This window comes from Oryx dammah, unplaced genomic scaffold (genome assembly GCF_014754425.2).
Source record: "Oryx dammah isolate SB20612 unplaced genomic scaffold, SCBI_Odam_1.1 HiC_scaffold_1, whole genome shotgun sequence".
NCBI lineage: Eukaryota > Metazoa > Chordata > Mammalia > Artiodactyla > Bovidae > Oryx > Oryx dammah.
This window is the reverse complement of record NW_024070185.1, coordinates 90855110-90878596: the sequence shown is the minus strand read 5'-3', so window position 1 is coordinate 90878596 and position 23487 is coordinate 90855110. Positions and strand designations below refer to the sequence as shown.

General features: G+C 35.3%; 1 protein-coding gene across 1 annotated transcript in view; it reads right to left on the bottom strand.

The window, feature by feature from the left end:
- Positions 1 to 4332, bottom strand: part of CYLC2 (cylicin 2) — a 162169-nt gene extending 157837 nt beyond the window's left edge. Inside the window, 1 exon segment of the mRNA XM_040237485.1 lies at positions 4294 to 4332. Coding sequence (XP_040093419.1) covers positions 4294 to 4332 — 39 coding nt within the window.
- Between the last annotated feature and the right edge of the window lie 19155 nt (positions 4333 to 23487).

Below are 23487 nucleotides of genomic sequence, written 5' to 3'. Positions count from 1 at the left end.
GAGGACTGTTGAGCTATACAAAATGAGAATAGTTGTTTTCAACTGTTTCCTTGTTCTTTAATTTTCTCTTAATATGTGAGAAGTTTTGTTCATAGGAACTCTCATTTCAGAGAGTAAGGAGATAAAAAATGTTCACCCCTTTTATGGTAAAATATCCTAATTTACTGATACTTTGAAAGCAATAACTCATCCAAAATTTTTACGTTACAAGGAATAGAATTTGTATATTGCAAATAATTGATCAAATGTTGTGGGGAGGGGGGTGGGAGGGGGGTTCATGTTTGGGAACGCATGTACACCCGTGGTGGATTCATGTCAATGTATGGCAAAACCAATACAGAATTGTAAAATAAAATAAAAAATAAATTTAAAAAAAATTGTAGACTCCAATATGCCTTGATGTATTGGGTATATTTTTTAGGTTATGGTTTTGAAAATTGAGTTTGCTTTCTGAAACTATATTGCCCATATTATAGAACCTTTAACTATTTACATTTATTTATTTATTTTTTTTTTTGGAGGAAATGTTTTACTTTTAAAAAGTAGTTCATTTTAAAAGAATCTTAATTACAGAAATGTTTCAAGGACAACATAAAGAACTTTTATGTATTGAGTCACTGAGAGTAAATTGTTGGTTGGATGCTCCATCATCTGCAAATACTGTCTTGTGTATCTTTTTATTTATTTATTTATTTTTATTTATTTATTTTTTATTTTACTTTACAATTCTGTATTGGTTTTGCCATACATTGACATGAATCCACCACGGATGTATATGCATTCCCAAACATGAACCCCCCTCCCATGCCCCTCCCCACAACATCTCTCTGGGTCATCCCCATGTATCAGCCCCAAGCATGCCGTATCCTGCATCGGACACAGACTGGCGATTCGATTCTACATTTAAATTATAGATTTTAAAACTGGGTCATACTAGTCACATTTCCTGTCTTTAATAGCCACATGTGGTTAATAGTCACCACTGGAAAATTCCGTCATTGCAGAAAGTTCTATTGATGTCCCTGCTCTAAAATGTTAGATCCCAGTGTTAAGCTTGAGCTGTATATATAGACGATTATCTGCATGTTAGCAATACAGAAAGGAATCATGGTCATGTGGTAAAAAGAAAATCATACAAATTTGTTCCTAGCAAGATTAGGAAACTGAGGACAACGTAAGTAGGATGACTGAACCTAGAAAGAGTTCAGATAATCATAAATGTTGAACTGTTGAAAACTATAAATGTTCTGTCATCTGTATTAAGTTTATAGTTGTCTATAGAGTATGGATACAATTTCTATTATACTGAAAATAATTTCTGACTTTATAAATAGTGAGTATAGGAAATTGGTGATAATTATGAGGGTTACTGTACAGAGGCTTAAGAGTGTGGCTTGTCTGACAAAGAAAGTATTGTCAAAGACAATGCGTTTACCAGAGCAGGCTATGCAGGTTCTCCTCTCTGTCTTACAAATGGACCTATGGATTCTCTGCTGAATGTGATGGAGTGTCAGAATATAATGAGGTAACTGGTCTTGGCTGATATACAAACTAAAAACAAAAAAATATTTGAGAGGCTTTGGTGCAAAAGAGGAGAATATAGAAAGAAGGAGGGGATTGTTGCTTTACAGGCCATCAGTGGTATCATTGAAGTATTGAATGACCTTGCTCTGAAAAGGCAGTTGTCCTCAAATAGGAATAAAAATTCAAGTTTCCTTTTTTCTTTTTAAATTTGTTTTTTTTTTCTTTTTTTCCTTTGTTAGTCTGTTTTTCTCCTTATCTTTACTGAGGGATAATAGACAAATAAGAATTGGATATAAAGATGTACAACTTGATGTTTTGATATATGTATGCATTGTGAAATAATCACCACAATCAAGTGAATTAATATATCCATCACGGAACAAAATTATCTTTGTATTTTCTTCTGTCACTTTATTTTCATGATAACAATATTTATGATTTACCCTTTTAGCAAATTTTAGGTATCTAATGCAGTATTGTTAACTATAGTCATATATGCTGTATATTAGACCTCCAGAACTTATTTTTCTTGCATAAAAGAAACTTTATTCCCTTTGACCAATATCTCCCCATTTCTCCCTCCCCTGACCCTTAGCAATGACCATTCTGTTCTCTGCTTCTGTGAGTTTGATGCTATTTTGACTATCTTGTTACTGAGAAAAACTACTGACTCTATCTGATAACCAAGAAGCAGTCCTTCTATAGTATTTGACTTGGTGATCATGGCTTGAGACTCAACTTAAAATTATTAACAAAGTGATGGTATTTAAAAGTTAATTTTGAATTTTTTGAAAGTAGATGGCCATTTTTACTGAAGATATTGGTAATTACTTGAATGTTAAATTTTGACTGCAGGAAGAAACAGTTTGACATGTAAAATACCTGACTGCTTTCTCTTCTTCACACAGATAAACTCATATATTCATAAATTTTCATTCCTTATATATTCTAAGTACAAATGCTTGTATGAGAAGCAGAAGTATATTTACTGTGTTCTGGGCTACATATATTCCCATCTGTGATGAGAAAACCTATAAATACATACACCACACTGATAAAACTTGGTTAAAAAAATGCCACATCAAATGACATGGATCATCAAACAGTTCATTTCGATATTGTAATAGTTCTTGGGAAAAAGGTGTCATAGCAACAGCCTATAAGTAAAGATGTTAAAGGAAAGAAAGTGAAGTCACTCAGTTGTGTCTGACTCTTTGCAACCCCAAGAACTGTAGCCTGTCAGGCTCCTCCATCCATGGGATTTTCCAGGCAAGAATACTGGAGTGGGTTGCCGTTTCCTTCTCCAAGGAATCTTCCAACACAGGGATTGAACCTAGGTCTCCCATGTTGCAGGCAGTCTCTTTACCATCTGAGCCACCAGGGAAGTCCTAAAGATGTTGAGTATATAAAATATTACTAGTTCATGCAAATATAATTCTGACCAGTTTATCAAATCATGTTTGTCATATCTCAAGGAAAAAAAATGAACTACAGAAATTTCCTCCCACTATTTAATACTGGCCTTCTACCCCCTTCCCTCACCAGGCCTTAATAATAGCAGGCAATGGATATCCCCTAAAATAATTAATATTGCCTAGAAAAAGGAAATAAATCATTTCACATATAATTTCCTTTCCTAAGAAAGATATTTCCTTATTCTACTTCCCTGATGTAGTGGGAAATATCATTTCAGGAGACTTTTAAGTGACTTCAGTAGATGGAAAAAGTAATGATTCATTTAAAACTGTAATTCACTTAAAAGTAATAATTCACTTAAACCTGTAATTTAAGTGATAAAAGGAACTTCAAATGAATGTTGACTTCTATATAGACTTTTAAAGTGTTCATTACCCTTTATTTATGTTTATAGCTCATAAAGGAAATAAGACAAGAATAGTAATGGAATATGCATCAGATGCCCCTAATCTGTTGCCTCAGATCCCTCAGCCTCACTTGGTTTCTTTCTTCTTCTTAGTCACTTCTGTAGTGACTGAGAGTTGTTAATGTTTGTAGTTTATCAGCATCAAGGTGGACGTGGCTGGCTCCTCCTCTCACTTTCAGAGATTTGTGAAGCATCTGGTCACAGGTCATGGGATATGACTTCCCCAGGAAGAACATAAGTAACCAGATGATATAACTTAGAATTTGAGAGGGGTGAAGTTTAACCAGTGAAGGAGAGAAGATGGGATTGTGGTCCAGGTAAATCACTTCCACCCCTTTTGCTATTGGTGTGTATAAGGCACAGTGGTATCTCACATGGATAAGTGAATGGTTATGTCTTTGCTGAAGCAATAACCAATTTGATTATATTCTGTCATCTGTGCTTTTCACTCTCACTCTACTGGGATTGACCTACTAAGAATGAGCACTTAAAATCTCCTTGAGTAAACAGCATCTATGGTTGAACCTTGTCTTCCTTTGCCAGGGGATCCAATTCACAAAATCTTCAGTTACAGGGATTGTAACTTAAAAGAGTTATTAGAATTGTAGGCTTAAAACATAGAAAGTATGCCACAGTTTGTCTGCCAGCTTCCAGCATTGCCAGTTGGTTTGACTCCCACTCAAAATCTCTGATTACTGGGTTATCCAATACAAATGACCAAGTAGAAAGTTCACGTAAGTCACATACTATCTTTAATACACAGAGACTAGTATGAACTGGATGTTCTTTTTAGTGGTGGGAAAAAACACATGGCATTTTTTTCTTTGAATACTGAAGAGATTGAACATTAAGTATATGTACACATAATCCCAAGATATTTTACTTACCTGACAGTCTTCTGAATTTAACTGGGGTGTATCAACCATCCTTGTTGGTACAGGTATGATAACATTACAGCCAGCTCCAATGAGACTGAGGTTTCTGACTTTCCACAAAAAAAAAAAAAAAAAAAGCATTGATTCACACAGTGAACATCTTGCTTGTCAGAGAGTAAAATATATTCTTATGCTAAATCCTGGCAGACTCTCTGATGGCAAATCACGTGGAGTTTAGTTACTCCTATCCCACTAGCACTTTCCTTTATGTACTCTTTCCAATTAGTCAAATTCTGGAATTTATATGACAAGGAGGCATAAGTATAAAACATGTCAATCCCTACTACCTGTGTGGATGTGAAAATGACAACAGTACATTGAATTAACTGAAAGGGCTGCTCCGTAAGATCATTTCAACTTCTGTGAATGTTCAGCTCAGTTCAGTCACTCAGTCATATACGACTCTTTGTGACCCCATGAACCGCAGCACATCAGGCCTCCCCGTCCATTACCAACTCCCCAAGTCCACCCAAACCCATGTACATTCAGTCGGTGATGCCATCCAACCATTTAATCCTCTGTAGTCACCTTCTCCTCCTGACCTCAAACTTTCCGGGCATCAGGGGCTTTTCAAATGAGTCAGCTCTTCGCATGAGGTGGCCAAAGTATTGGAGTTGCAGCTTTGGCATCAGTCCTTCCAATAGATATTCAGGACTGATCTCCTTTAGGATGGACTGGTTGGATCTCCTTGCAGTCCAAGGGACTCTCAAGAGTCTTCTCCAACACCACAGTTCAAAAGCGTCAATTCTCCAACACTCAGCTTTCTTTATAGTCCAACAATCACATTCATACAAGACCCCTGGAAAAACCATAGCCTTGACTAGACGGACCTTTGTTGGCAAAGTAATGTCTCTGCTTTTCAATATGCTGTCTACGTTGGTCATAACTTTCCCTCCAAAGAGTAACCGTCTTTTAATTTCATGGCTGCAATCAACATCCGCAGTGATTTTGGAGCCCCCCAAAATAAAGTCTGACACTGTTTCCACTGTTTCCCATCTATTTCCCATGAAGTGATGGGACCAGATGCCATGATCTTCGTTTTCTGAATGTTGAGCTTTAAGCCAACATTTTCACTCTCCTCTTTCACTTTCATCAAGAGGCTTTTTAGTTCCTCTTCACTTTCTGCCATAAGGGTGGTGTCATCTGCATATCTGAGGTTTATTGATATTTCTCCTGGCAATCTTGATCCCAGCTTGTGCTTCTTCCAACCCAACGTTTCTCATGATGCACTCTGCATAGAAGTTAAATAAGCAGGGTGACAATATACAGCCTTGACGCACTCTTTTTCCTATTTGGAACCAGTCTGTTGTTCCATGTCCAGTTCTAACTGTTACTTCCTGACCTGTGTAGAGGTTTCTCAAGAGGCAGATCATTCCCATCTCTGGTATTCCCACCTCTTTCAGAATTTCCCACAGTTTATTGTGATCCACACAGTCACAGGCTTTGGCATAGTCAATAAAGCAGAAATAGATGGTTTTTTAGAACTCTCTTGCTTTTTCAATGATCCAGAGGATGTTGGCAATTTGATCTCTGGTTCCTCTGCCTTTTCTAAAACCAGCTTGAACATCAGGAAGTTCACGGTTCACATTTTTCTGAAGCCTGGCTTGGAGAATTTTAAGCATCACTTTACTAGCAAGTGAGATGAGTGCAATTGTGTGGTAGTTTGAGCATTCTTTGGCATTGCCTTTCTTTGGGATTGGAATGAAAACTGACCTTTTCCAGTCCTGTGGCCACTGCTGAGTTTTCCAAATTTGCTGGCATATTGCATGCAGCACTTTCACAGCAATATCTTTCAGGATTTGAAAAAGCTCAACTGGAATTCCATCACCTCCACTAGCTTTGTTTGTAGTGATGCCTCCTAAGGCCCATTTGACTTCACATTCCAGGATGTCCGGCACTAGGCGAGTGATCACACCATCAAGATTGTCTTGATTGTGAAGTTCTTTTTTGTACAGTTCTTCTCTGTATTCTTGCCACCTCTTCTCAATATCTTCTGCTTCTCTGAATGTTGGCCAAACTCTAATAGCTCGATGCAAGTATCCTATTTCCCCTGGAATTTAGTAGGAGGGTGACTTGCAGGTTTGTAGCCAAAGAAATATCACCAAGTCAAATACAACAAAAATGACTATTTCTTAGTCATCAGACATAGAATCTGCCGATTTCCTCCATACCAACACACAGATAGATACAGAAATGAGTTCTGGTAAAGGTGTTCAATATTATTAGTCATTAGGGAAATGCATTCTAAGCCCACAATGAAATAGTACTACACACAAATTAGAGTTGCTGAATAAAGATACTACCATCTTATCATTATAAAACTAACAATTCTAAATTCTAGAAAGCAGGGCACATAGAAAGGTCATAAATTTGTAGAGAATACAAAATGACACAGGCAATTTAGCCAACCAATCATTGGTTTTTAAATTTGACATATACTCTTCATATGTCCCAGTAACACAAAGCCTAAGCTTTGCCCTCAAAATGAAAATATATCTTAATGCAAATAGCTATTTACAAATATTTATGGTGGCTTTTTATGTGAATGCCCAAATCTGCAAATAACCACAAAATGCTTCAACTCATAAATAGATAAATTGTAGAACATATTCATATAATAGAATACTACTAATTAATAAAATATAAAACAAAATTAAAAAAAAAAACCTACTGATTCACACAACGCAGATGAATGTCTTTTTTTTTTTCACAACACAAATGAATTTTAAATGGAGTGTGCTAAGTTAAAGAAGTCAGACTCAAAGAGCTATACACTGTATGATTCAATTTCTGTAAGGGAAAGGAGATAAACAAGTAACTAATGTATGCTTGGTAAAAATAGAGAATAAATGATAGGAAGGTTTAAAAAAAGCAAAGAATAATGAATAATGATAAGGAATGTTGGATGATAGCTATAGCAATTGATAATGCATTGAAATTTAAAATGCATTAGCAATAAATGTTTATTAAAATGTTGCTTTGAGTAAAGAACTGTAGCAGGTAAGAGGACAAGGGACAAGTTATAAGTAAATCATCAAAAAATAACAATGCCACATACAAAGGGTCAATCTAGGATTATATTCAATGTTTTCTAGTAGCACTGAACAGGTCACTTTGTCTCTGACTTGAGTATTTAAACATGTATACATTATTAATTCTCTTTAAGAAGCATTATAACTATATATAAAATAGTTTCCATGTTAATAAGAGAGGGTTCTATGATATACATAGACCTACTGCATAACACAGGAAATTATTCTCAACATCTTATCATAACTTATAGTGGAAAATAATTTTTAAAATTTTATATATATATATATATATATATATAAAAACTGAGTCACTTTGCTACACTTAAAACTAACACAACATTGTAAATTAACTTCACTAAAAATGTAAAAAATTAAATGAAGGGACTCAGATATTTCAACATTTATGAAGACACAAATATAAAAATTCTGCTGTATATGTGGCACTGCATTTATTTTCATTTGGGGGAGGAGGATGAAGGCATAACATGTAAATGAAGAAGGTAATAAGACCAAAGTAATGAAAGTCACCTTTCTAAAATTCAGTATTATTCTGTAGAAAGACACAACATTTACAAGAAGATAAGGCATGATTATATTTATAATACTTTTATTGAACCTTTATTAACACTGTCATCTGAGGTCCTCTAACAGTGAAGTCCTCTGACAAGCAGGAAATCACAAAAATTAAATGGAGTAAACAGACAGTAAAAGCGTTAAGAAGCTCTAGAAGCACATGACAAATTGGTGTCAACTAAAGATGATTTTTGATGGTACAGTATGAAACCTTGTTATTACCTATGTTCTCACCTTCAAGATTTTGTGAAAGTGAGACTATACTTTTCAATATGTGGTATAATGAAAGCTTTATTCCACTTTTAATTTTTCCCTAGTTTTGAGCAAAACCATTATACAGAAACATTTTAATGTGCATTTTTATTTTATTTGATACAGGTTTATTGTAAAAAAATAACAAATGCACACGAAAGAAAAATGAAACCAGTATGTCACTACTATTAGTACTTTGTTTTAGTTTCAGGTTGTTTTTCTTATTTGTGTGGCTTTTCTGTGGATACAAGTAAAGCCATCTTTACTGGAAAGTTTGGTATCTTGCCTTGTATTCACTGAATTTTTTATCAGTGATATTCTACTTTACCATTCAAAACTGAGACTTGTGGTTTCAGCTTTCACATGTAAAGAATTTGGAAGTAATCGCACCCATTTTCATAAAAAGAAAACATGCTCAGGAGAACTGAGTTGAATTAGCCACAATATAGAAATTGGACATAAAAATAGCTTGAGATTAAACCAAAACATTGTTACATAATATTATGGAAATAAGTGACAGATTAAAAAATGACTTTTTAATGTAAGTTTCAGAATTCACCTATTGTTTTTGAAGACGAATTTGACATGACATATGTGCCTTTTCAGAAAAAAAAAGTACATATTTCTGGGAATTAGGAATTCATTGTACAGTCTTCATTGTATATTAGATACTTAAATATTTTTTAATGCTATAGAAGCATGAAAGTCAGAGGTGCTAAGATTATCTTATGTTGCTATGCCTTTTATCCTTTTTTCAAATTATTTTATGAGGATTTTGATGATACTTGATAGATAGTAAATGTCTTTAAACTGGAGATGAAATACTTTTATCTCATTTATTCAAAGGTGAACATTTATTCTCACATTATCCCACCTGGAGATTTGCCCTATAATCAATACCAACTTAAACTTGTAGTTTTTCAAGCAGCAAAATGATGTACTTTTCATTTTCTGTGCATGTGGTCAAGAGTTGTTATCATTTAAACCATGAATATGTTGAGATATATATGTCTAACATATAAGTCATATCTCTTTTCTCCATCTCTTTATATGTGTGTGTATATATGTATGTATATATATGTGTGTATGTGTGTATAATACATATGGGAGAGAAAGAGAGAGATTTATTGCTTAAAATACCTTCAAAAACATTATAAGCATTCAGCATTCAAACAATGTAATTTGCATGTATAAAATATAAAACTAGGGCAGCACAGTATATGATAAAAATCAGTGTATAAAATAATACACAGACTGTTTTTACAACAGAAATAAAATAGAAAGTTGAAGTAATATGGGTACTTTCTTTGACAGGTTAATTAACAATGCTTTTACCTTTGACATATAAAGTAAGGTAAATATTATAATTTATGGCATATTAAATTCAATGGGATAGAGAAATTAGATATAAATCTATGTGTAGAGTATAATAATTTCCTCATGTGGTTATAACCTCTCTGACCTTCAGTTTTCCATCTGCTAAAAAGAAAAAAAAAAGCATTTAATTAACAGTATTTTTGTAAGAGTTTGTGGAATGGTGTACAGGAATATGTATTGTAAATGTCAAGTTACTGGATGGGAGTAATGAATTATTTCCTATAATTAAAGCATAAGATAAGATTATCAGAATTAGAAATAAAAATTTAATGAATATGGGAACATGACATTTTACCAGCTAGAAACCTCTTGAAAGTGTCATTCAAGGAATTAATGAAAGCAGTGTAAAGCTGAGGCTGTATAATAGGCAATTCAGTGGAATACAGAATACTCCCCAGAAAGAGAACATAAAATATGTAATATATGATCAAAGAGGCATCATTAAATAATGATGGAAGAAATATCTGGAAGTACTGAGATAAACTGCTTATCCATTTTTAAAGAATAAATTTAAATGAATTTAAAACTATTTATTTAAATAAACTTAAATAAAGAATAAATTTAAATATACTAAACCTCTAAATAAAATTTCCAAATCATTTACAATATATTTACTAAATTTAAAATGTAGGAACATTAGAAGAAATCACTGAATATAAAATTTGGGAAAGTAGGAATAACATGTTTTACAAAATTAAATGTTTTCCTCTATTTTCTAACATTTTATTGACGTTTAAAAGTTAGATACAAAAGTAGAAAAATGTAGAATTGTATGAGAATGCCACCACCACCAATAGACATTGCTGTTTTATTACCGGTAAATATGTTTTTCTGGAGTTCTTGGAATACATATGTACTTATTTAAACATAAATAACATCAAACCTAGTTGTTTTTAATCCTGATTTTTGCATGCTTCATGATATCATGTCCAAAAATATTCTTGACAGCTGTGGCTTTTCTGATGTCTCAGCTGGTAAAGAATCCGCCTCCAGTGCAGGTGGCTTGGGTTCGATCCCTGGGTTGGGAAGATCTCGTGGAGAAGGGAAAGGCTATCCACTCCAGTCTTCTGGCCTGGGGAATTCCATGGACTGTATAGGTTATGGGTTCGCAAAGAATGGGACATGACTGAGCCACTTTCACTTTTACTTTACAGTATTCAATTATATGAATGGAGCATAAATTATATAAACATTATGAAGTTCATAAACATTTAATTTACTTCTAACTTTAGCACATTATGAAGTGATTCAATATATATTCTGTTGCATAATATTTGGATAATAGGATTAAAATACTACAAATTAAGTCTTGATGTATTGCCCCTAATTGTTGTCATCATTTACATGTATAACTACTTTATGTGAGGATAACTCTGTCCCACACGCAACCAAAATGTAAAAGAAAAATCATTTTTAATTTGAAAACATTATGAGTAAATTGAAGATAGATTATTCTTATTTTAATTTGCATTTTCATCATTAATAGGCCTGGGTGTTTTGTTTTATTGAACATTTCTATATTTTATATTTCTATATTTCTATGAATGTACACTTGCCATCTAAAACCTATTGTGCTATACCTAGAAAATTCAAAATTTGAACTATATTTCTAAGATGGTATGGAATTAGAGATACCAAGGGAACATTCCATGCAAAGATGGGCTCCATAAAGGACAGAAATGGTATGGACCTAACAGAAGCAGAACATATTAAGAACAGGTGGCATAAATACACAGAAGAACTGTACAAAAAAGATCTTCATGACCAAAATAATCACAATGGTGTGATCACTCACCTAGAGCCAGACATCCTGGAATGTGAAGTCAAGTGGGCCTTAGAAAGCATCACTACGAACAAAGCTAGTGGAGTGATGGTGTTTCAGTTGAGCTATTTCAAATCCTGAAAGATGATGCTGTGAAAGTGCTGCACTCAATATGCCAGCAAATTTGGAAAACTCACCAGTGGCCACAGGACTAGAAAAGGTCAATTTTCATTCCACTCTCAAAGAAAGGCAATGCTAAAGAATGTTCAAACTACCATACAATTGCACTCATCTCACACACTAGCAAAGTAATGCTTAAAATTTTCCAAGCCAAGCTTCAGCAATACATGAACCGTGAACTTCCAGATAAAGGCAGAGGACCCAGAGATCAAATTGCCAACATCCTCTGGATTATCAAAAAAGCAAGTGAGTTCCAGAAAAATAGCTATTTCTTCTTTATTGACTGCCGAACACTTTGACTGTGTGGATCACAATAAACTGTGGAAAATTCTGAAAGAGATGGGAATACCAGACCACCTGACCTGCTTCTTGAGAAACCTATATGCAGGTCAGGAAGCAACAGTTAGAACTGGACATGGAACAACAGACTGGTTCCAAATAGGAAAAGGAGTACGTCAAGGCTGTATATTATCACTCTGCTTATTTAACTTATATGCAGAGTCCATCATGAGAAATGCTGGGCTGGAAGAAGCACAAGCTGGAATCAAGATTGCCAGGAGAGATATCAATAAACTCAGATATGCAGACAACACCACCCTTATGGCAGAAAGTGAAGAGGAGCTAAAAAGCCTCTTAATTAAAATGAAAGAGGAGAATGAAAAAGTTGGCTTAAAGCTCAACATTCAGAAAACGAAGATCATGGCATCCGTTCCCATCACTTCATGGGAAATAGATGGGAAACAGTGGAAACAGTGTCAGACTTTATTTTTTTTAAGCTCCAAAATCACTGCAGATGGTGACTGCAGCCATGAAATTAAAAGAAGCTTACTTCTTGGAAGGAAAGTTATGACCAACCTAGATAGCATATTCAAAAGCAGAGACATTACTTTTCCAACAAGGGTCTGTCTAGTCAAGGCTATGGTTTTTCCTGTGGTCATGTATAGATGTAAGAGTTGGACTGGGAAGATGGCTGAGCACTGAAGATTGATGCTTTTGAACTGTGGTCTTGGAGAAGACTCTTGAGAGTTGCTTGGACTGCAAGGAGATCCAAACAGTCCATCCTAAAGGAAAACAGTCCTGGGTGTTCATTGGAAGGACTGATGCTGAAGGGAAACTCCAATACTTTGGCCACCTCATTCAAAGAGTTGACTCATTGGAAAAGACTCTGATGCTGGGAGGGATTGGGGTCAGGCAGAGAAGGGGATGACAGAGGATGAGATGGCTGGATGGCATCCCCGACTCGATGGACATGAGTTTGAGTTGGTGATAGACAGAGAGGCTTGACATGCTGCGATTCACGGGTCGTAAAGAGTTGGACATGACTGAGTGACTGAACTGAACTGAACTAAACTGAACTGAATAGTGTATGACTCATAAGAAAGTTGAGGCAAATGAATGAGTTTTGTATGGAAAGTAGATGACATAGTCTGTCATATAAAATGTACATCAAACATAAACTATGATTATTTTTATAGCTACTTTATTGTGTATTATTGCTAATATCGACAGAATATTAATATAGAATAGCTGTTAATTTAAAAATAAAAAGTATAGCACAATATATATGATTCATATATTAATTTACTTGCAACACTATGTATATAATACATAGTTTCATGCCTTTTTTGTTATAAAAATTTTATTTTCCTGCAGCAACTATTATCTAATATAAAGAAAATATTATTTTAAATAGACTAGTCCCAATAGAAGAAAACTCAGTTTCCATGTAAATCTTGTCAGATATACCCAAGTATATTTAAGTAGCTGATACAGAGATCCCTGTAATGGTTCATTTCTGTATGGGCTCACCAGTTTATCCTTGGAGAGGACTAAAAAAGGTGCCTTGACACTGGTAAGCATGGTTTGATAGCAAAGCCTCAGTCCTCTATAGAGAGGTAATTCTGACAAAGCTGTGTACCTAATAAGATTTGGCACCTGAGAAACTCATGTACCCTGGGGGAATAAAAAGGATTGCAAGAAGAGAATGAAAGAGATATGTGAAACAAGTGAGTCTGCACCTGTGCTTGTGTGTGTTACTGAGTACTAGAGGTAGCACTCATTCAGGAGGAAACTTAATCTATCACACTAATCTATCACCCTAATAACTTAGATGTCAGTTTGGGGAAGATAGTTCAGTCCTCAAGTGTGACTATCTGGAGATACCTGCATAGGCATTCAACAGAGAGAGTGGCAAAGTACCCCTCACAGACACTGTGAGACATTTAGAAAATAATTCAAAGAAAAGGCAAAATAGAAAAGGAATTTTGTATAGTGAAGATACCTGCAATATCTTTTGAGGACTCCAAGGAACATATACAGCATTAACTGGAATACATTTAAAGGAACTACAGGATAATTTCCTTGAGACAGGGGTCAACTAGATGAGTTTATTTTTATAATCAGTAGATTTCATTGCAAGCAAGCAAATTCTGGAAGATCTTTGAAAAACAAATTGAGTCTGGTGATATGAATCAAACTTCAATGTTAATGTGTGGATAAAGGGAGAATATAAACACTGTCCTCCCCACTTTGAATAAAGCAATAAATCTATTATCAGGCTCAACAATCAGTCAAGACCAGAAATGGAGCCACAGGATAATGCCTAAGAAGTAAAAATGATAGACGCAGGATATCACTCATCACCTGACAATCAATGAAGAATAAATTGCCATCTGTGTCAAAAGACTGCTTTTATTGATCAGCCAACCCTTGTCAGCAAGTTGAATTATGGATAATGTCAGTCACTGCTGTTCTATTGCCAGACCGCCTGCCCACGTGATTCTAAAGGATGTCAGAGAAAACAACTGACTTCCCTTGATACAATGATGGACAGGGTACGGAAACTACAAAGCCGAACTGGAGTGGGTGACCCCACTGGGCTGGGAATAGCATGCTATGTAATCCCATCTAGCCATGCGGCAGTTCAGTTCAGTTCAGTCAGTTGCTCAGTAGTGTCCGACACTTTGTGACCCCCTGAATAGCCGCATGCCTCCCTGTCAATCACCAACTCCCGGAGTTTACTCAAACTCACTTCCATTGAGTTGGTGATGCCATCCAGCCATCTCATCCTCTGTCGTCCCCTTCTCCTCCTGCCCTCAATCCCTCCCAGCATCAGAGTCTTTTCCAATGAGTCAACTTTTTGCAGGAGGTGGCATCTGCTTAAGCAACACCTTATTTTGCTTGAGCAAAATACCTATTGCAATTTTAAAAGTAATAGATGTGTTCATGTTCCTGATCTTATAGAGGAAAACCTAAGGATGAAAAATTCTTTACTTATTTTTCCTCAACAAATCCTATCTTTATATTATTATGTATTTGTTGTCTTCATTATGTAAGTGCAAAAGTACCACATAATCTAAACACCATATTTCTTTTTTATGTATTTTTTCAAATTTTATCATGGTTAGACACAATCTGAAATCATTTTCCAGAGTTAACAAATCAAACACAATTTGCCCTTGTTTTCATAATTGCATATTTACTATATAGTGTAATGTTCTAGAAAGCCTACACATATACATAATCAAATTAAAAACACACTCCTTAATATACACATATGCATAATTTTCTGTTTCATTCAGTTTCATTTCTATCTCTGACCTGTATAGTCCAGGTTTCACATTTAAAACTTTTAGAAATTTGTGCTGTACTTAACTGCTTATCATATGAACCTTATCCCTCAATACCTTTTAAAAATGTTTTGACATTATTTTGTGTATCTATCTTCTTAATATCAAGTTCCAATTTTTAAAAATTTCTTTTGGAATTATATTTTTGTATATGTTTATGTATAATTTTAACTGATATTTTATTATACTTACCCTTCTTAATCAAGAACAGGCTTCTTTGTTTATTTAAGGTTTTTGCTCTCTTTACTGCTTCAGTCACTTATCAACATCTATAATATATATATATATATATATTTTTTATAATTATCATTATGAATGGAATCTTATTTTGCTGTATCAATCTCTAAGGGGACACTGCAAATATATAAGAAGTTGATAAATTTTTCTTTATTTATTGAGTGATTAAATGATCCCTCATGCCTCTCTTATGCCCTAAATAACTTTTATTCCCAGCTGATTTTCTTACATTTCCTAGGTAATGTAATTTAAGGAGTATATAAGCTATAACTACCAATGTCTATAATTATTTATTGAAAAATAATAGTATGTGGAGGGGTAAAAATTAATTTTCCTATGTTTAATGTAAATTTATGTGCTGCTATGTAGTCTTCTTTTTACTAAGTACAAGAATTTTTATGCAGTTATTATGAATACACATGAAATTAAGAATAGATGGCTAAAATTATTTATTAACTATAAGCATTTGCTTCACTTAACTTGGTATGTATTTTATTAATGTTTTATAATAGGTATTCCTTTTAATAGCTCTTACCTGTTTTAATGAATGGTGATGAATTCCTCTTCACTATAGAGTCCCTTGGACTTCAAGGAGATCCAATCAGTCCATTCTAAAGGTGATCAGCCCTGAGTGTTCTTTGGAAGGAATGATGCTAAAGCTGAAACTCCAGTACTTTGGCCACCTCACGCGAAGAGTTGACTCATTGGAAAAGACTCTGATGCTGGGAGGGATTGGGGGCAGGAGGAGAACGGGAAGACAGAGAATGAGATGGCTGGATGGCATCACCGATTCGATGGACGTGAGTTTGGGTGAACTCCAGGAGTTGGTGATGGACAGGGAGGCCTGGCGTGCTGCGATTCATGGGGTTGCAAAGAGTCAGACGCGACTGAGCGACTGAACTGTACTGAACTGGTAATATCATATTTTCAGAAAATTCTGTTTCATCCTGCTCTTCTGAAACTCATAGCTTAGGTTTAAGAGATTAGTTGTCTGAGCCCATAAGACGAGAGAGAGAGAATAGCACGAGAGGAAATACTTAAGGGTAACTCCTGCGAAGAACCACAGCTCTGCTCTCGTATTTTAAATAAATAGCTTATATGTTTATATCTCCCAGAAGGGGTATATTTTTACTTCAGGTTGGTGAATGTACCTGCGTGTCATATTCAGCCAGTCAGTTCAGTCGCTCAGCCGTGTCCAAATCTTTGTGACCCCATAGAGTGTCATATTGTGCAACCCTAATTACTCATGTAAGCAGGGGCTTTAGGCTTCTTCTTAAATACTAACTGGCCCTAGTTTGCATCACTCATTATACCTGTTTCTTCCTAGCAGTCACATATTTCTTACTAATTCTAAACAGGGGGAAAAAATGAAGATATTCTGAAACTGCAGTCTCTAGGCTTTTATTTGTCTTAAGCATTACCTAGCTTAGTGATTTTTTTTTTCACTTATGTCAATTACATGTATATGTATAATAGGAATTGCAAGCTTTATAGTACTATGACCATAGATGTGAGCAGTTATATTTACATCTTTATGAATTTTATTTCAGAAGGAGCTGAGAAATGTTATAAGGTGATATAAATCAAATAATCACCTGGACAGAGCATTTTGTCTTGTCAGTACAATGTTTCCTTACATTAAAAAGAAAATTTGATACCATTTAAAGGACTTCATCTATCTATTCCGCCTTCATCTATCTATTCTGCCTTCATCACTGTCCTTGAAGTTTCTGTTTCCTTAAACAAGAAAATTTCACACATCTACTTTACCTGTTTAGTCACAGAGTACATAAGACTTTATCACATTTGTTCTAAATATATATATCTATGTATGTATGTATATATATATCTATGTATGTATATACATACATTCATAGATATATATATTACTTCTTCATTTGTTCTGATTGAAGTAATGTTTATTAAAGACTGCCACAGTTATATTCCTATGAGGTAAATGTATTCTGTGCTCTTACTGTTTAAAGATTTATGTTCAATTGAAGTTCAGTATACTTTAGATATACTTTATATATATATAAAATATACTTTATATATACTTTAGATAACTTATATGCAGAGTACATCATGAGAAATGCTGGGCGGGAAGAAGCACAAACTGGAATCAAGATTTCAGGGAAAAATATCAATAACCTCAGATATGTAGACACCACCACCCTTATGGCAGAAAGTGAAGAGGAACTAAAAAGCCTCTTGATGAAAGTGAAAGAGGAGAGTGAAAAAGTTGGCTTTAAGCTCAACATTCAGAAAACAAAGATCATGGCATCTGGTCCCATCACTTCATGGCAAATAGATTGGGAAACAGTGTCAGACAATATTTTTTGGGGCTCCAAAATCACTGCAGATGGTGATTGCAGCCATGAAATTAAAAGACGCTTACTCCTTGGAAGGAAAGTTATGACCAACATAGATAGCATATTGAAAAGCAGAGACATTACTTTGCCAACAAAGGTCCATCTAGTCAAGGCTATGGTTTTTCCAGTGGTCAAGTATGGATGTGAGGGTTGGACTGTGAAGAAAGCTGAATGCCAAAGAATTGATGCTTTTGAACTGTGGTGTTGGAGAAGGCTCTTGAGAGTCCCTTGGACTGCAAGGAGATCCAACCAGTCCATTCTAAAGGAGACCAGTCCTGGGTGATCTTGGGAAGAAATGATGCTAAAACTGAAACTCCAGTACTTTGACCACCTCATGTGAAGAGTTGACTCATTGGAAAAGACTCTGATGCTGAGAGGGATTGGGGGCAGGAGGAGAAGGGGGCAACAGAGGATGAGATGGCTGGATGGCATCACCGACTCAATGGATGTGAGTTTGGGTGAATTCCGGGAGTTGGTGATGGACAGGGAGGCCTGGCTTGCTGTGATTCATTCGCAAAGAGTTGGACACGACTGAGTGACTGAACTGAACTAAACTGATACTTTAGATATTTTATTGAAGTGCCCTTATTTCCTTTGTGTATTGCTTTTTCTTGAATTGTACTGTTACCTATTCCTATTTGAAATATTACATTGAATTTAATTAAATCTATCAACCCCTTCATAGTAAAACCTTCTGAGTTGTTGAGTTAAAGCTTGTTTTTTACAGAATTTTTCTATAGGTTTTTACTTATGACTTAATATCTTAACTATTTAATGTGGAAATTGGTTACCATTCTTACTGTTTTATTCCTGGTTTATGTGTCTTGTTTTCTTAGCTCTTGATACCTGTTTCACAGAGTTTATTTATTTATTTATTTATTTGAGAATATAAAACTAAGCATTTGAATTGTATGATAAATTTTTTTAACCATCAAACTATGCTTTTTGCATAATGGATGTTTTTTACAGCATTGTTTGCAATAGCAAATTACTTTAAGCAGTGAATAAGACCTTCAATAGGGCTGGTATAAATAAATTATAAGGACTCAATTTAGAGGACTATTATGCATATGATGGAAGAATGAGCTATGTGCTGATGTTAAAAAGTACTTAAGATATTGTTAAAGAGGAAATGTGATGTTCACAGGAATGCATAGATTATTCTGATATATGTAAGAAATTGATACCTGTTTCACTTAAAAATGGATGTACCTAATAAATATTAATAATGATTGTTTAACAGAAAGGAACCTGGGGTTCAAATGATACATACATTTCATTTACTTGGTTAATGTTAGCTTATGGTAAACAATGTTGGATTCATGATCTCTGAAGAAGAAGATTTAACTTCAGGAACTGGGACCAAGATTGATCACTCAAGAGCTTCTGTGTAAGAGTTTTATTAAAGTATGAAAAAGGGACAGAGAAAGCTTCTGACAAAGATATCAGAAGGGGGACAGAGAGTGCCCTCCCTGTTAGTCTAAGCAAGGGAGTTCTATACTTTTTAAATTAGCTATTATAATAAATCAAAAGAATGTCTCAAAGTTGTAAAAATTTTACCAGACCCACTCCCACAATTTACATTTTAGGGTAACAGGATCAAAACTTAACAATGGAAAGGTCTTACCAGACCCATTCCCATAATATACATTCTAAGATACCAGGATTAGTCAGAAGGTTTTCAAGAAAAAGAAACTGTTCTCAAGCAGGATACATTGTTGTTATATAATCCTTAGTACAGAGTTTAAACTAAATTGTTTGTTGTGTAATCATCCGTTACTAAGGAAAGTAGAGAGAGGAAAAAAAGAAAAAATGTTTGTCCTTTCCTCCACCTTGAGAATTCCAGACCCCTGTTCTCCTCCTTGCAAACCCCAGTTCCTTCTCTCCTCCTCAGAGACCCTGGACTTCTTATCAACCTGCCTATGAATTAACTCTCATTAGAGAGACACTATTATGAGCATATATATTGAAAAATAAATACTTATATTTTAATAATAGGATCATAAATTATAAATTATATATATAATATCATGTATTGTAAAAATATATGATGACATTTCTTGTTTACTTTAATCTGTGCATAAACTTAATTTTTGTTTTCAAATTATAACTTTAAATATTATATAATAAATGATGAAATTTAATGTATTCAATCTTTAAAGTCCACTGAACTCTGTAAATCCATGCTACTATCAGGGGAGTGTAATCTCTTTGCTTCTGCCTCGTCTCATCAAAAATTTGAAGTGACAGACATTAAAGCCCTTGACATGTCACAGCTCTCAGACAGACTGTGTTATAGCTCTCAGGTCTTGGACAGACCATGTTATAGCTCCTGGGTCTCAAGTGGACCGTGTTATAACTCTTAGACAGATCAGTGTTACAGCTCCTTGTTACAGCTCAATTTTATTCAGAAAATAGCAGGACAATACGTCCTCGAGGTGTGAGGGCATGCCGACCCAAAGACGCGAAGAGAAGAGCGCTCTGGCACTTTGGCTCCTCTTTTTATATGACCCCCCAACCCCACCGCTGGGCCTGCCCTATGTAAACTGGGCTAGCCAGAAGTGCTGCTTGTTCTACCTGAGGCCCTCACTCTGGCCCTCGAACGTTCCTTTGTTCTATTTTTGGAGGCTTTCTCCCTTCCTTGTCTTTTAGCCGCTGCCATTCTGGACTCCTTTTTCCTATTCTAACTACATAACACTACTAAAAACTCTCTCTCTAGTAATAACTGTTAACTTTTAGAATTTTACACTATCAGTTCATCTGCCCAGAAACTCAACTAGTATTCAGCTGGGAGCACTGTAACGATGCACAATACCAGAGCTATAATCTCTTTAGATTGTTTTATGTATATATTTTTAGACATTCAGAGTTCACCTTCGTTTATTTCCATGCTTCTCACATTAATATAATGCCATTATTAAACTTTGAAACTATGAAATTAAGGATTTGCTGCTGAGATACAATCTTGTCCATGATTTAATATCTAGTTCAGCCCAGCTCAATTCAATCGCGTTTGACTCCTTGCGATCCTGTGGACTGCAGCACACCAGGCCTCCCTGTCCATCACCAACTCCTGGAGCCTACTCAAACTCATGTCCATTGAGTCAGTGATGCCATCCAACTATCTCATCCTCTGTTCCCTTCTTTTCCCACTTTCAATCTTTCCCACATCAGGGTCTTTTCCAATGAGTCAGTTTTTTTCAAATCAAGTGGCCAACGTATTGGAGTTTCAGTTTCAACATCAGTCCTTCCAATGAATATTCAGGACTGATTTCCTTTAGGATTGACTGGATGGATCTCCTTGCAGTCCAAGGGACACTCAAGAGTCTTCTCCAACACCACAGTTCAAAAGCATCAATTCTTCTGCACCTAGCCTTCTTTATAGTCCAACTCTCACATCCATACATGACTACTGGAAAAACCATAGATTTGACTAGATGGACCTTTGTTGACAAAGTAATGTCTCTGCTTTTAAAGATGCTGTCTATGTTGGTCATAGCTTTTCTTCCAAGGAACGAGAGTCTTTTAATTTCTTTGCTGCAATCATCATCTGCAGTGATTTTGGAGCCCCCCAAAATAAAGTCTGTTACTGTTTCCCCATTTATTTGCTATGAAGTGATGGGATCAAATAACATGATCTTATTTTTCTGAATGTTGAATTTTAAGCCAACTTTTCCACTCTCCTCTTTCACATTCATCAAGAAGCTCTTTAGTTCTTCTTCACTTTCTGCCATAAGGGTGGTGTCATCTGCATATCTGAGGCTATTGATATTTCTCCTGGCAGTGTTGATTCCAGCTTGTGCTTCATCCAGCCTGACGTTTTGCATCATGTATTCTGCATATAAGTTAAGTAAGCAGGTGACAGTATACAGCCTTGACATACTCCTTTCCCAATTTGGAACCAGTCTGTTGCTCCATGTCCATTTCTAACTATTACTTCTTGACCTGCATACAGATTTCTTAGGAGGCAGGTCATGTGGTCTGATATTTCCATCTTTTCAAGAATTTTTCACAGTTTGTTGTAATCCACACAGTCAAAGGCTTTGGCATAGTCAATAAACAGAAGTAAATGTTTTTTCTGGAACTCTCATGCTTTTTTGATGATCCAACAGGTGCTGACAATTTGACCTCTGGTTCCTCTGCCTTTTCTAAATATATCTTGAACATCTAGAAGCTCAAGGTTCATGTACTGCTGAAGCCTATCAGACTAGAAGCTGGTAAAGCAAATATAGCAGAATAAATACAGTGATTTCTAGTAAACTAGAGAATGCAGTATCAAGAATATTCGCTTCGTACAGAATCTGCAATACTTTTGGTACTGACTGTGCTGGAATAGTGAAAGGAAGAAAGAAGACATAACTATAAATAAATATTTCCCTGGAAGGAAAATGGAAACCTCTGTTAGGAGGCAAAGGAAGCCTATGAGACTTGTAGAGGGCTAAGAAGCTCCAGTTTGTCTATGACATCAAAATGACCCGTGGAAACCACTATATTAGAGAGTTCTGAGGCAACACAGCCTAAAGCCATCAGAATGTGAGAAACAAAAATAACCTTTAAGAGAGATTTTTCTTCCAGAATATGAAGATGGATCTAAATGCAGAGATTAGAATTCAAATTAAGCAGGGCTGCCCAGGAAAAAGTAAATGTTGAAACAGAGCTTAAGAAGCAGAATCTTGTAATGTTTTGGTGGCAAATTTAGGGTTTTCTAGCTATAATATCACATCATCTGCAAACAGTGAGAGTTTTGCTTCTTTTCCAATCTTAATTCCTTTTATTTCTTTTTATTTTATTGCCATGTCTGTTATTGTTTAGTCTCTCTTTCAGGTCGAACTGTTTCTGATTCCATGAACTATAGTCTGCCAGACTCCTCTGTTCATGGGATTTTTCATGCAGGAATACTGGAGTGGGTTGCCATTTCCTTCTCCAGAGGGTCTTCTCAACCCAGGGATCAAACCTTTATTTCCTGCAAGTCTTCTGCATTGCACATAGGATTCTTTACCACTGAACCACCAGGGAAGTCTGATTGCTGTGGCTAGGACTTTCAAACCTGCATTAAATAACAGTGATGCGAGTGAGCACCCATGTCTTGTCCCTGATTGTAGAAGAAATGCTTTCAGTTTTTCACCAGTGAGAATAATGCTTGCTATGGGTTTGTTGTATATGGCCTTTATTATGGTTGAGTTATTTTCCTTTTATGCTCTTTTTCTGGAAAGTTTTTATCATAAATGAGTACTGAATTCTGTTGAAAGCTGTTTCTGCATCTACTGATATTATCATATGTTTTTTATGTTTTGATTTGTTAATATAGTGTACCACATTGATTTGCATATATTGAAGAATCCTTGCATCCCTGGGATAAACCACACTTGATCATGGTGTATGATTCTTTCAATGTGTTGTTGGATTGCATTTGCTAGTATATTATGATGATTTTTGCATCTTTATTCATCAGTGATATTGGCCTGTAATTTTCTGATCTTTTGTATGATCTTTGTCTGGTTTTGGTATCAGGATTATGGTGGCTTAATAGAGTTAGTTTGAGAGTGTTCCTGCTTCTTCATTTTTTGGAAGAGTTTGAATAGGATACATGTTCAGTGTTCAGTTCAGTTAAGTCACTCAATCATGTCTAACTCTTTGCTATGGCCCGACTCTAGTCAAAACGATGGTTTTTCCAGTAGTCATGTATGGATGTGAGAGTTAGACTATAAAGAAACCTGAGCACCGAAGAATTG